The sequence below is a fragment of the Scophthalmus maximus genome, chromosome 7 (genome assembly GCF_022379125.1).
Source record: "Scophthalmus maximus strain ysfricsl-2021 chromosome 7, ASM2237912v1, whole genome shotgun sequence".
In the NCBI taxonomy this organism is placed as follows: Eukaryota; Metazoa; Chordata; class Actinopteri; order Pleuronectiformes; family Scophthalmidae; genus Scophthalmus; species Scophthalmus maximus.
Window position 1 is genome coordinate 21,489,431 of NC_061521.1, and position 14,842 is coordinate 21,504,272.

The following is a 14,842-nucleotide window of genomic DNA, read 5'->3' on the forward strand; positions in this document are numbered from 1 at the left end:
TTAACAAACACCATTCTCACGTTCTACAATCCAAGCAGTTGATTGAAATGTTTCCTCTCTGTTTGCCCTCCAGGTGGAGTATGAGGGCCTGAAACACGAGATCAAGGTGCTGGAGGAGGAGACCGTTCTTCTCAACAGCCAGCTTGAGGACGCCTTGCGTCTGAAGGACATCTCCCAGGGTCAGTTGGAAGAAGCCCTGGACGCCCTGAAGAGCGAGCGCGAGCAGAAGAACAACCTGAGGAAGGAACTCGCCCACCACATCAGCCTGACCGACAGCGTCTACGGGGCGGGGGCCCATCTGGCGCTCACCGTCACCGGCGTCGAGGGCCTCAAGTTCCCCGAGGAGACCGGCGGCACCAACGGCGGCGCCATCCCGGTCGCCAGCGAGGACGGCGGCTGGCGCAACGGCCACCTCCTCGCAGGCACGGGGCTGGCCAAGATGAACGCGGAGTACCGGCCGGGCCGCAAGGGAGAAGCCCTGCACCCGGTGCCCGACCTGTTCAGTGAGCTCAACCTGTCGGAGATGCAGAAGCTCAAACAGCAGCTGCTACAGGTGAGTCACAGGAAAGGGCCTTAGAGCGGGGGGGGGGCAGTAAATCTCTCAGTGGATTCAAATTACCCATAAAGAATAAGTTCTCCAGGTTTATCCCACAAAGCAGCACGTACTCTTCATTGAAGGCTCATTTAGGAACGTCATTTTTTGCATGTCGAGCTGCTGTTGACACTCACTGTAAGACAATTTACTGTTGAAAGTAGTCCTGCTCACATTTTGCCAATGGTAACAGCTGGGAAATGACACGGGGAGGACACGCTAAGAGAATCGGCATGTAAAAATAAATGGCTTTTTTCGTCTTGACCCACCTCACATGTCAAGAAATCGCAGCGATATTCTGACGTGATCGTGCATTCGATACTGCATTCATCATATATCGCATATGCTTTCAAATGTGCAAAGGTTGGAGCTAAAGAAAACAACAGCCAAAAAGATTTTTGCGGAACGCGCGAGTGCACTGGTGGACGAAGGCCGTTGCGTTACATATGTGCGTGCCATAGAGAGTCCTGTCGGGGCGATTAGCGTCCGATAAGCGAGGAGGAGCAGATTCTGCTTCAAGGCAGAGACTGAAACAATTTTTTTTCTGCTTGTAGAAATAGAGACGCCAACACGGAGGGAAAATGTCGCGGACGTTTTTTTGGCCACTGTGCACATTTTGTTGTTTTGAAAATAAAGAAGATTTTCTATGAGGATTTTGACATGCATGTAACCAACCTTGCACTATGATAAGCCACATCCATATAAACACAGACCCACCACGCAGCCTTCACACGTTGTTAAAGTTTGTTTTTCAGACAGTTGGTCTAGATTCAGTTGAGCATTGATTTGAATGAAGGGTTTTGCCGTATCTCTCTTATAGTCACTTACACTACGAGTCGCCTGGGTGCAGCAGACATTCATTCACATTAGTCACAGCTTACAGTATGATAAAAAAACCACACAGAAAACATACGGTAGATTAGATAGATCATATTCCTGCTAAAATCGAATCAAATCATTACTGTACCTTTCTGCCCCAGCAGAGCCCCCATTGGGAAATAGAAAATAAGATTAGCGGCTGCCGTATTAGTGGTGAGCCTTTCTCTGTGAACGCAATTACTGCCCAACCGATTTTCCCCTCTTTCAAGTTGATCATTCTGGAAAGCATGTGGCATCACTCTAATTGCTTGTTGAATTTTTTCCGTCTGTTTGAATTTGAGACTTTAATTTTTACGATTCCTGCTTTTTTTCCATTCCAATTTAAAAACAAAAAACCCCCAAAAAAGACAAAGGTCGATGATCATCTAGAGTTGGATCAGTGGGTGAAGGCGCTCAGCGCAGCACAGTCGGCTCACTCCCCACAAGAAGCAATTAAACGGCACTTCATTTCAGTTCCCATCCTCCTGGCCGAGAGGTTTTCAGAGGAGAAGGCAGTACAGTCGGTAACAAAGTTCAACTGATACGATAAGTTGTCCAAGCTTAAGGTCATTGTCCTGTTGGAAGGTAAACCTTCGCTTCACTCTCAAGCCCTGATTCTCTGAACCAGGTTTTCGTTAAGCACATCTCTGTACTTTGCTCCACTCGGCTTTCGCACAACCCCAAATCTTCCTCCCAGTCCCTGCAGCAGGATGCTGCCACCACCACCACCTCCACCACCACCTCCACCACCTCCACCACCGTGCTTCACCTTTGGGATGGCGATGAGTAAATGCCCGGTGTCCTCCAGACGTGTCACTTCGAATTGAGGCCAGACGGTTCAATCTGGGATCCATCGGATCGGAGAATCTTGTTTGTCACAGTCTGAAGAGTCCATTAGGAGTTGTTTTTTTTTTTTTGCAAACTTAATTTGTCAGTCAGTGACGAGGCGCTTCCCTCTGGCCACTCTGCCATTAAAACTCACATCAGTGTAGTGCTGCACTGATGGTTCTCCTTCCGATTAAGTTTTTAAAACCCATCCAGCATTTTTGTTCTCACGTGCCAAATATGGCCTGAAAATTACGCTGAAATGTCAGGAAAAGTTGAGACTGATGGTGCGTATCATATACCCGTCCCACAGGTGGAGTGCGAGAAGGCAGCGCTGCTCATGAACCTGCAGGAGGCCCAGACCCAACTGCAGCACACGCAGGGCGCCCTGACCGAGCAGAGCGACCGCGTCCACCGCCTCACGGAACGCTGCAACGCCATGAAGCGTCTCAAGGGGGACAAGGAGCTCGACGACCCGCAGGAGAGCGAGAAGCCCGACGGCGACTCCGTATCGCCCCAGGCCAACGGCCACCACGATCCCGACATCCACGGGTTTGAGATCCTGGAGTGCAAGTACAAGGTGGCGGTGACGGAGGTGATCGACCTGAAGGCCGAGCTCAAGGCCCTGAAGGAGAAGTATAACCAGGCTGTGGAGGGGCAGGGAGAGAGCCACGGTGACGACCGGGTCCAGGCGCCGAGTGAACAGGTTTGTCGTTCAGTTGAGACTTCTGCTTCTATTGCTGCACAGATTAGAAACTGAGTCTTTCACCAATCTGTTTATTTGAGCACATTAACCTCACACAATTCACCTTTGCACCCCATAACATTCCAGTTTTCCAACTGATTCCTTCCAAGCAGGTAGCTCACCTGGAGCGCAGTTGCCGCGAAGGCCGGGAGAGGGTGGCCGGCCTGGAGGCGGAGCTGCGAGCTGCGACGAGCACGGCCACGGAGAGCCAGGGCATGCTGAACACCGCACAGGACGAGCTGGTGACCTTCAGTGAAGAGCTGGCGCAGCTCTATCACCACGTCTGTATGTGCAACAACGAGACGCCCAACCGCGTCATGCTGGACTACTACCGCCAGAGCCGCGTCACGCGCAGCGGCAGCCTGAAGGGCTCCGAGGACCCCTGGGCCTTCCTCTCGCCGCGCTTGGCGCGACGCCTCGCCGCGGCGTCTGCAGCCTGCTCCAATGAGTCCCAAAGAAGTCCCATGGGATCCCCATCCAAAGACGCTCACAACGTACACCACAATGAGACATCGGCCAGCGCGGCAGACTCGCCATCCTGCCACAGCAGCCCCACCCGCAACCCCACGGGCTCCCCGGGTATCAGCGTCTCTCCCTGCCCATCCCCGCTGCCCTCGGAGGCGGGCGGGGACCTGCGCAAGGAGCCCATGAACATCTACAACCTGAATGCCATCATCAGGGACCAGATCAAACACCTGCAGAAGGCCGTAGACCGCTCACTGCTGCTGTCCAGGCAGAGGGCCGCAGCCAGGGAGCTGGCCCCTATGCTGGACAAGGACAAGGAGTCGTGCATGGAGGAGATACTCAAGCTCAAGTCCCTGATCAGCACCAAGAGAGAGCAGATCGCCACACTCAGGCTGGTGCTCAAGGCGAATAAACAGGTGACCTTTTGTTCTCTGAATACGTCGTGTAGCATGTGATTCCCATGGCAACTGAAGGGGTTCCATCCAAATGTCCTCCTTTGCAGACAGCAGAGGGTGCGCTGGCTAACCTGAAGAGCAAGTACGAGAATGAAAAGGCGATGGTGACCGAGACCATGATGAAGCTGAGGAATGAGCTGAAGGCTCTGAAAGAAGACGCCGCCACCTTCTCGTCGCTCAGGGCCATGTTTGCCACGAGGTGAGCGGGGTCACGGAAACATGGGGTTGCTAAGGTGCAGAAGAGGAATGAATTGGGTCTAACCAGATGTCTGTCCTCTCATCTTCCCAGGTGCGATGAGTACGTTACCCAGCTGGACGAGATGCAGAGGCAGCTGGCGGCGGCGGAGGACGAGAAAAAGACGCTGAACTCCCTCCTCCGTATGGCCATCCAGCAGAAACTGGCCCTGACCCAACGCCTGGAGGATCTGGAGTTCGACCATGAGCAGACGTACCGTGGCCGCGGCGCAAAGGTGCCCAAGATAAAAAGCAGCCCACCCAAAGTAAGTCGCAGAGGCGCCTCACGGCTCCACCTCAGCCCCTAAACGGATCACCTCCCTATCCCCTTGGTCGTCCTCCCTCTGTAGAGATTGCTCCCAGTCCGTCCATGTCTGCGTGGATTTCAGAAACATTTTCCGGACAAACAATCCAGACCTCTGCTTCGAATTTGCCTCACTCGAGTTGCTCCAATTTGTCTCTGGACAGCTCTGAGCGGCTAAACCTTAGAGCTCAAACGACTCACTCATTCAAGACCACCTGTCACGAGTCACCTGTCCCCAGCACCTACAGCCCTGCCTCGGCGTGTCCTCGCTCTCGGCGAAGACGATGATTCTTCATCATCTGTGCACTACTATCCACTGTATATACAATTCCCAGAAGCCTCAGGATTAGGTGGGATACAGAGGGGAGGAAAAACTGGTTTCGCGTGTGACAGCCTGCTCCATCCTCAATAGAGCAACTGAACGGCCTACTTGTTATTGCCAAGTTTGACTAAAAAGATAAACAGCATAACTTTTTCTAATGAACACCCTGAGGGAAATTGACGTCAGGCAGTTTTACCGGCATCTGAATAGTTGCTAACCTAACATACACGTAGTACATCACTCTCCTACAGTACTGGGAAGTGAAAACCAAGGGGAAAACTGGCTGCAGCAGCTCTTTTAAACATTCAGTGACTCACAGCGCCTCCCTGTGGCAGACTCTGTATATGGCATGTTAGAATTGTTTTTTACATTTTTACAAAAATGTGAACTATTTTATCTATTTCAATAAGCTCTTCCTAATTTTTGTGTCATAAAATGAGATTTACTTCAGTCTATATTTGCATGCCTCATATGGTCACATCTAAAGTTCTGTGAAAAAGCCTTTGACAGGAAGATAGTGTGTAACATGGTCAAAATGCTGCTTAGAGTAGTGGAGAGACCAGTCACACCTCCTCTCTGTGGCCCACTGTTGTATCAAAAAAGAAAAGCAAATGGGTACAAACTAATTCCGTCTACTTCCCTGACTAAACATGCTTACAGCCCAGCCTATTCCTACCACTAGATGGCAGTGTCTGAACACATTTCCCTTCTCTTCTCTTCTTATCTACTAAGTGTGGACTTAAATTGAAGATTGAGAATATATATCGGCCATGAGCAGCAGGTGTTGTGGAGTTGAGCAGGACTGGATTGTTCAGCACTAGTCGTCGTCATCCCCCCCCCCCCCCCCGGTGTCTGTCTTTGTCCTATTGTGCTTCACAAATCAATACAATATTGGATTTGCAAGTGTGTTTGAGTTTGTGTGCGTGGAAACGAGTCCATGTGTCTCACTCTGGCGATCGTGTAGCTGTGCCGAGACGGGTCCTGTCAGCGTGGTCAAATCATGAGACATTATCGGTTACAGTCACACAAGTGACATGTTTTTTTTTCTCTTACAGGCCCGAAATTTTTACAATGTAAAACATGTTTCCTGTCTGTAAGAAACCAAAACCAAGTAAAACTACATAAGGGAGATTATCATAGACAGTGTGTAAGATTTAGCTGTAAAAAGGAGCCAAAAGCTAAATTAGTGGCCAACCAGTCCCGTCTCTTTGTCTCTGACAAGGCCTCCCCCTGTCTTGCCCCCCCCCACCCCCCCTTGTTCTATTGTCTAACCCTGAGTGTTACCACTCTGTATATCTGTCTAATTTATCAGTTTCTTGTAGATTGTCAGCAGCCTGCTGCCTCAGTACCGTCACTCTCCCCACAACTAAGGCGAGGGAGAGCCTCCCTAGGCCGCAGGTAACGAGATGTAGAACCGGCTGCAAGTAGTAGGATCACCAACATCCATCCATCTATCTATCTATCTATCTATCTATCTGTCTATCTGTCTATCTGTCTATCTATCTATCTATCTATCTATCTATCTATCTGTCTGTCTATCTATCTATCTATCTATCTATCTATCTATCTATCTATCTGTCTGTCTATCTATCTATCTATCTATCTATCTATCTATCTATCTATCTATCTATCTATCTGTCTGTCTGTCTGTCTGTCTGTCTATCTATCTATCTGTCTGTCTATCTATCTATCTATCTATCTATCTATCTATCTATCTATCTGTCTGTCTATCTATCTATCTATCTATCTATCTATCTATCTATCTGTCTATCTGTCTATCTGTCTATCTATCTATCTATCTATCTATCTATCTATCTGTCTGTCTATCTATCTATCTATCTATCTATCTATCTATCTATCTATCTGTCTGTCTGTCTGTCTGTCTGTCTGTCTGTCTGTCTGTCTGTCTGTCTGTCTGTCTATCTATCTATCTATCTATCTATCTATCTATCTATCTGTCTGTCTGTCTGTCTGTCTGTCTGTCTGTCTGTCTGTCTGTCTGTCTGTCTGTCTGTCTGTCTGTCTGTCTGTCTGTCTGTCTGTCTGTCTGTCTGTCTGTCTGTCTGTCTGTCTGTCTGTCTGTCTGTCTGTCTGTCTGTCTGTCTGTCTGTCTATCTATCTATCTATCTATCTATCTATCTATCTGTCTATCTATCTATCTATCTATCTGTCTATCTATCTAACTATCCGTCTATCTATCTGTCTATCTATCTATCTGTCTATCTATCTATCTATCTATCTATCTGTCTATCTATCTATCTATCTATCTATCTATCTGTCTATCTATCTATCTATCTATCTGTCTATCTATCTATTTATCTGTCTATCTATCTAACTATCCATCTATCTATCTGTCTATCTATCTATCTATCTATCTATCTGTCTATCTATCTATCTATCTATCTGTCTATCTATCTATCTGTCTAGTCTGTAAATGCCACTAAATTGTAGTTGTAGCCTGTCACATTCTCTTATCGACTCTTTCCCCATCTTTTCATGCTGCACATCTGCATCCGTACAAGATAAATGTCCCTGCTTGCTCTCAGTTTCCCACACTGTCGTACACATAACAACATCATGAACAGATCACGACTGAAACTCTTCCACTTGCCTAAACAATGAACACTTTTCACTGGACGAGGGAGCGAAAGGATTGTTTTTCGCTAAAGCTTTGCATGTGCAGTTTTGCATGGCGTTTTTTTTTCATACATGGTATTAGTGCATTTTCAAACTTGCTAAGTTAAAATCACAATATTAAAGTCAAGGTTTTGTGTCAAAGTTCACAGTTACATTTGGATGAGCACTATAATTTTAGTAATACAATCCTTTTTGGCAGCTGCAGTAGGAAAGTAACCAAGATTATTTACTTAGTAAGTTTTGCAGGTGTCTTAACTTAACTTATTTTCTCTAAGTTAAAGACTTTCAGCCAACTTGGTTCAAGTGTTGTGCTGGTTGTTTCTTTCTCCAGTAGAAGTTTTCACCACATACTTTGTGAGCTATGACTGAGCAACCCCTCCCTTTTAACTGTGTTGGCTTTTTCGTTTGACTTTCTGGGATAAAGTTCACTAATTTGTCACTTAAAACAACCTTTACTTAGAACCAAAGTGTAAAACTCGAATTTCCGGTCTAGACGAGAGCCATACTATCTCATCTAAATTCTTTCTCCCCAAATTGTCTAACTTCTCCTTCAAGCAAACGGCCTTCGCCACATTGCTATATTTTTGTTTATTTGCCTTGACCTTATTCTTCCAGCCACTGTTTCCCTGCTTCTTCAGCTCTTAAAGTACCCTCTCTCACTCAGTCCTATTCATTCTCCTCTCCTGTGTCTCTTGCCTCGTTACAGTCCTAAATGTGTGGCAGACCTCCAGGACCGCAGCTCGGTTCTGACCGGAAGCAGAAGCCTTCTCTCCCCCTGCGACCCCCCTAGCTGTCTGGTCCAACAACCCCATGGTCTGCACGGCACCTAACGTCTCTGCTTAGGCCCGGGCCCGGGTCTGGGTCTGGGTCTGGGTCTGGGTCTGGATCCGGGTCTGGGTCCGGGTCTGGGTCCGGGTCCAGGTCTGGGTCTGGGTCTGGGTCTGGTAGGAGTCAAGCGGACAGAGACACGATCTGGAAGGGAGTTCGTTTAACTCCCCCAGACCCCACAGTCCAACCTGGTGCGTAATGGACTCTGTGACACCCCCCCCCCCCCCCCAACATCCCAACTCCGAGCGCTACATGGCCCGGCCCCCCGTCAGGCCTTCTGGTTACCTGGGTCGCAGAAGAAGAGCGGGGCGCTCTGTCCTGGGGGGAAAATTGGACGAATGCCAGAGAGACAAATCAGGGGAATCTCTTTCCCATATGCTTTCCAGTATTTATTTATAATTTATTGATTATTTATTTACACATTGGTTTGTGGCAAGTTTCTGAGATATTTATTACCGGAATGTTTTTGTCCTTGTTTCTTTTCTGTGTTCGTCGGTCTTCCTTCAGGATTGAGATGGAGATGTGTTTTAACGCGTCAGGTTGAAGACTTCCCTGATTCTGTACACGGCCAATGCAACTAAAAAAAATGATCTTCCTCATTGCAAGATGTCCGTACTGCTCTAATGAACAGGTTCAAAACTCGCTTACGTAAAATATTGTCAGTATAATGATGAAAAAAAATGAATACAGTATATGCCATTTTTACATATAGGCGAGTGAGAGTACGTTGGGCTTGACACTGCAGACAGACTAATGGAGGGAAGCATTTGATTTGTGGCGGTGACGGGTGGATTTCAACTACCTTTCTAACACCACTAGTGTTTTCTTGGAATGCCTGTGTTTTTTTATACAATTTATTTTTCTGTTTTGTTTTTTGCAGATCATGTGCATAAAGACTATTTTAATATCTTGCTTTATTTTGATTTATTTTTTTTACAGCAGACTCTGGTGACGTGGTCGTGTCCGTTATAGCTCAGATCTCTTGAGAAAGACTGGGGGGTGGACGAGAGGAGGTTTGGGATCAGGACTATAGGGATGTTGGCCTGGGTTTTTTTTTTCTTTTAGCCTATTTGAATTGCAGGTGGTGCTGCACGGTGGCGTAGTGGTTATCACTTTCGCCTCACAGCAAGAAGGTTCTGGGTTCAGACCAACCAGGGCCTTTCTGTGTGGAGTTTGCATGTTCTCCCCGTGTGCGCGTGGGTTCTCTCCGGGTTCTCCGTTCTCTTCCTCCCACAGTCCAGAGACATGCAGAATGGGGTCAGGTTCGTTGGAGACTCTAAATTGCCCGTAGGTGTGAACGTGAGAGTGAATGGTCGTCCGTCTCTGTATGTGGCACTGCGATAGGCTGGCGACCTGTCCAGGGTGAGCCCCCGCCTCTCGCCCAACGTCAGCCGGGATTGGCTCCAGCCCCCCCCCCCCGCGACCCTCAAATGGATTAAGCGGTAGACGATGGATGGATGGATGGAATTGCAGGTGACCATGGAGTGATCTGAACCTCTTTCTTTTAAACGTTAGGCGTGCCTCTTCTTCAGTTATCGTCACCTTCATGTCAACACTGTAGTCTCACCGCAAAGTATTCTCTGTCCTCTCTGCGAGTCTCCCACGGTAAAGTCAGAAAGTTCTCGGTATTCCAAGCAAGTCTGTCTTTCGTAACACGTCCTCGTTGGGTTGCCTTCCACATGCTTCCTCCAAAACAAGTATGTCCAAGCACAATTTTGCAGTATGCACTACAGCAATACAGTAGTATAGCACCGGTCGTAGGCTGATCATGGTTAGGATTTGCGTACTCTCTCAACCATTTCTGTCACCATGACGAGAAGAATAAGACAACAAGAGGCTCCCTGCAGACTTTCTTAAAACAATGGAGACACAGTTACAGCACGACTGTCAATTGTCCTGTCAATGGAGATATGATTTCTTTCTTGAAGCTCTGCTTTCAATGGGACTGAAGTCTGACTCACATGGATGCAATTTGTGACGTCTGTTGCATACTTGAAGTCCCCTCTCTCTCCATCTCTACACGGTCATAACGTCTTTAATTGTGGATGTTGTCCTCTCTGCCCCGAACGGATAAACAAAAACTACATACGTATTGTGTTGTACCGACAGATAAAAGCATTTCCTGTTACGGCTGCATAGAAATAAGCAGACTCCTCCTGTTCTGTGTGTGTACATGTGTTGGATTTGTCTTCGTCAACGATGTAGATCGTTGCTTTGTGCAACGGCGGAGTGATGAAAATATTACTCGTGGTCCAAAAGTAGCTCCTGAACTCATGCAGGTTAAACTCTCATGGTTTGTTTGCACAATATAGCAGTGATGGAGAGGGACTAATCCAGTTAAAAAAGAACGACAGTGTGCTGTACTACAGCGGGTTTTACAGTTTCTCCTCCATTTTAAAATTGGTTTCACGTGTAAATTAAAGATCTGTCCTTCAATTTATATGTGACTTTATGTGTTTGTGTGTCTGTTTCTCTATCCCACCGTTTTCTGATCTCCAAAACAAATTATCCATGCATACACACAGTGGATTTAGCAATTTTTAAATTGCAACAGAGAGATTAGACAATGATCCTTATGTATATTTTTCTGCACATGAGAAGCAGTGATTTGACACATTAGAGACACCCACAGATATGGTCGGCTTATCTGATATAAAAACAGTATATGATAATATTCAGAAACAGTGGTAGAGCTGACGTCTTTTTTCTTATATACAATATGTTCTTAATGTCCTGCTGGCTGTATCTCGAGTGCCTAACTCTTGATTCTATCATGACTTCGCAAAATTACAAAGATTATGATGAATATTGTTTATGATGTTGCATTATGATGACTTTTAATTGGTGTTTAGAGGTAAACGTCCTCACGAAAGCCACCCCCTCAGTGGCTGTACCATTATCTGCTGACTCGTGAAAAGCTTTAACTGTCATGGAATGATCACAGCAAAAACTCATCTGATCTCCCTGGACATATGTATTAACATCAGTTAATTTATGTCTCGGCTACCAATCTATAATTACTATGATGAATTATAATTTTTAAGTGTTATGCCCCACAGCACTGATAACAATATTAATGATAATAAAAAAAAATTCTTCAGAGTTGCCTAATTTTGACTTTCTTGTGCCTAAAAGTGTAACAGTAGTGATAAATGATCTATTGAGTAGTGTAGCCTGTAGAGAAATATACTGATGATTGCCTGTGGCATCAGCCTTATGATGTCATAAGACTTTTTTTAGGCATGTACATGTAACTTTGAGGTACTTGCATTTCACTTGAATATTTTGAATTTAGACTACTTTACACTTGGCCTGGTGTGTCTGTGTGTGTGTGTGTGTGTGTGCGCGCGTGTTTGTGTGCGTGTCTGTGCGTGTGTGTGTGTGTGTGTGTGTGTGTTTGTCTCTGTGTGTGTGTCTGTGCGTGTGTGTGTGTGTGTGTGTGTGTTTGTCTCTGTGTGTGTGTCTGTGTGTGTGTGTGTGTGTCTCTCTGTGTGTGTGTCTGTGTGTCTCTCTATGTGTGTGTCTGTGCGTGTGTGTGTGTGTGTGGCTCTGTGTGTGTGTGTCTCTGTGTGTGTGTGTGTCTCTCTGTGTGTGTCTGTGTGTCTGTGTGTCTCTCTATGTGTGTGTGTGTGTGTGTGTGTGTCTCTGTGTGTGTGTGTGTGTGTGTGTGTCTCTGTGTGTGTGTGTGTGTGTGTGTGTGTCTCTGTGTGTGTGTGTGTCTCTCTGTGTGTGTCTGTGTGTCTGTGTGTCTCTCTATGTGTGTGTGTGTGTGTGTGTGTGTGTGTCTCTGTGTGTGTGTGTGTGTGTGTGAACAACAATAAGGAGGTCCGCACCACCAGCACGCACTTACGAGGGGGGAGAAGGGGGCGTGGTCGCAGCCAACTCCCCGGCATCAAGGTGACATTGTGCGGAGATTAGCGGATGAAGCTCGGACCATCTGTCACACGATCACAGCTGTTGATCGACGCGTCTGTCGTCTCTCTCCTCAGATCGCACATGGGGCCGCCGCGGCGCAGCTGGAGGGGGACGCACCCAGCTGACCGCGCGTCCTCGACGTCCTCTTCATCACTGACATCACTGTCTCGTTCCTAAGTAGCTCTCGATGCTGGAGCGGCCGGAGCCGCGCAAGAGAATGGACGGATTCAACAGAGTCGCGTTTCGAAGGAAGCAGCCGAGTCTGGACCCTCCGGAGCCAGAAGTAGAAGGTGAGGTTTCTCCTCTTTCTTCTCTTTAAAGGAATGCAGGGGGGGGGGAGTATAACTTTACTGTATCAAAAGTGTACAGCAACAGGTTCCTTTGTTGAAGTGCCGATCGTTTTACATCCAAACTGATCAGATGCACGGTTTCATTCCCACTCATTGCAAACTGCGTGTTTATGAAAACTGCCGTGGATAGGAGCCTGAAGCGCTTCACCGAGACGTCAAGGTGACTCATCAGGGGCACGACGTGTTGCAGGAGCCGCCATGTGTTCGTGTCAGGTCCGGTGGGGACCGCGATGGAGTAGCACACCTCCACTTCGTATCGCCCCTTGTTTACACAGCACTGCTGACTGACTGTGACTGTGACTGCTCGGCAGGTATGAAGGTTTCCAGGGACAAGCCCCAGCCTGTTGTGTAACCATGTACATGCTGGAGGGCACATATTTCTTCTTCTTCCCCTTCTTCTTCTTCTTATTCCTATTCTGGGAAAAGGGAAAAAAAGAAAAGCCACTTCATGTGGGAATGTCCCCTCTCAAGATTGCAAGAGCTCAGGTGCATGAAAAGAAGAACAGGTGTGTCCCCTCCTTTTTTTGCATTTCCTATATATGGCCTTTGGGTTATTTTTCATTTCATGGTGATCAGAAACAAACTCCCGGTTGGATCTGTGGCGATGTCTGGGCGGCCGTAAAAACCTGAAAGTTTGCCCACGTCTCCAGTCCGATTAGTCTTTATTCCTAATCCTCGGGATCTGAATACATGTCAGCGCAGTACAGTGTGTCTGGGCACGAGCAGCTGGCAAAACACGCACATGGCTCTTGCGAGTCGGGCTTGTGCAAACATGCATTCAAAGATTTACAGCGTGTTGTGTGAACTTTGCTCTGTGATTGATAGTGGCACCCTTCCTTGTTAAGACCAAGTCACTCACAAAGTCCATCAGACCCAGTCACCAGGTCTGCAGGTCTGCAGAGACGTTCGTCTGTCAGTCTGCCGGTGGATCATTTGAGTGTCAGCGATAGTGCATTCAAAAATACGTTCTTCCTCATAGCCTCTGCCCGTATCGCAGATTTGTGTACTTCTCTCATAGACCATCAGCTTCTTCCTCCCTGACAGCTCCGGGAAACATGGCCTGCCGTCGTCCAATCATTTCAGTGCCGCAGCCTCAACGATGTACAAGCCTCACCATTGTTTCATTGCTGGGCTACGAACACGTCTGTCATGCCGTGACACTGCATTGCATTACATTCGTTTAGGAGATGGTTTGGTCCAAAGCGACTTACAATGAGTGAATTCAACCATGAAGATATTACACAAAAGTGCAAGAATTCATAAGTACATAAACATTCATCAAATAGGCAAAAGACGCTTCAAGTGCTACTTGTAATGAATTCCTTCTTTTTTTTAAAAGTTCTGTTAAAAGCGCTTGATCAGTGGTGGATTGTAGAAAGTGAAAGCACAGAATATAACTTATGAGTTGAACTTCATCGCCCCTGACACAATCAAACAGCTGATTCTTTCAAATTTGTTGTTGTTTTGTTATGCTTGGCTGTTCCTGCGTTTCATAAGGGAAGAGGTAGTGGACTTGTAGTGATGCTTCTGTTTTTTGTTTTTTTTGATTTCATACATTTAGGTCACCGCCCGGATTGCTATGAAATGGCTTTTATGCGGGGATTATTATCAACTGTGTCTGTTTTGATCCCGTCCTCCTGGACAAATGTGTGTCATAGTGGTTCACCTTTGAATTGCAACACACTCTTTACCCTCTTGTGTAATAGATGGAGGGGTATAACTATAAATATTCACAGTTTGTTTACCATCATACACTAGTTTGCAGCCGCAGGAACCATTGGCTTTTTCTGGGGAAAAAAAAAAAAATGGATCTCTGTTATTGCTTCAAACACCAAAACAGCCCACTGCCTAAAGATCCGTGTTATTATAATCGCATGTAGAATTAGATTTACTCATTGTTGTCCAAAATAGCTTGGAGGGGCACCTGAGCCTGCGCCGGTGTCACCGCGAGGACAGTTGTATCTACGACAAAGGAGTCGTGTGTGTGTGCTCGGTCTGCTCAGACAGAAGCCGTGGGAACGGTAACCTGTTGTTGTTGTTGTTCTGCCGCACACTGACGTCCATTCAGCCTGAAACCGAGGCCCCTCGCTGTCCTCACACTGGCTTTAGCTCACTTAAAGGCGACAGGGGTTCCCTTGTGCAGCTCAGTTCATAATGACTTGAAGATGATTTTCCCTTTTTATGTGTCGTGCATCGCCGCACCACTTCCCATGAACCATTGTGGCACTGTGATTATTATTGAGCTCTGAAAGGTCAGTTGGACAGGATTTTCTTTGCCCTCGTGAATTGGCAACTCGATAAACTTTTCACGC

The 14,842-nt window shown here is 47.0% G+C and overlaps 2 protein-coding genes across 6 annotated transcripts in view; both read left to right on the top strand.

Moving 5' to 3' along the window:
* bicd1a (bicaudal D homolog 1a) overlaps positions 1-8,860 on the top strand; it is a 30,200-nt gene extending 21,340 nt beyond the window's left edge. For 2 of the 5 annotated variants that reach the window (XM_035643484.2, XM_035643478.2), the window contains exons 4-10: positions 74-553; positions 2,589-2,981; positions 3,131-3,901; positions 3,988-4,139; positions 4,230-4,440; positions 6,113-6,198; positions 8,144-8,860. In XM_035643484.2, coding sequence (XP_035499377.2) covers positions 74-553; positions 2,589-2,981; positions 3,131-3,901; positions 3,988-4,139; positions 4,230-4,440; positions 6,113-6,198; positions 8,144-8,267 — 2,217 coding nt within the window. In that variant the 3' untranslated portion in view covers positions 8,268-8,860. The remainder of the gene's footprint in view (positions 1-73; positions 554-2,588; positions 2,982-3,130; positions 3,902-3,987; positions 4,140-4,229; positions 4,441-6,112; positions 6,199-8,143) is intronic. The other 3 variants (XM_035643481.2, XM_035643482.2, XM_035643483.2) reach the window with 3 other exon arrangements.
* Positions 8,861-12,172: 3,312 nt separating this feature from the next.
* fgd4a (FYVE, RhoGEF and PH domain containing 4a) overlaps positions 12,173-14,842 on the top strand; it is a 46,149-nt gene continuing 43,479 nt past the window's right edge. Inside the window, exon 1 of the mRNA XM_035641563.2 lies at positions 12,173-12,470. Within this exon, the coding sequence (XP_035497456.2) occupies positions 12,368-12,470 (103 nt within the window). The 5' untranslated portion in view covers positions 12,173-12,367. The remainder of the gene's footprint in view (positions 12,471-14,842) is intronic.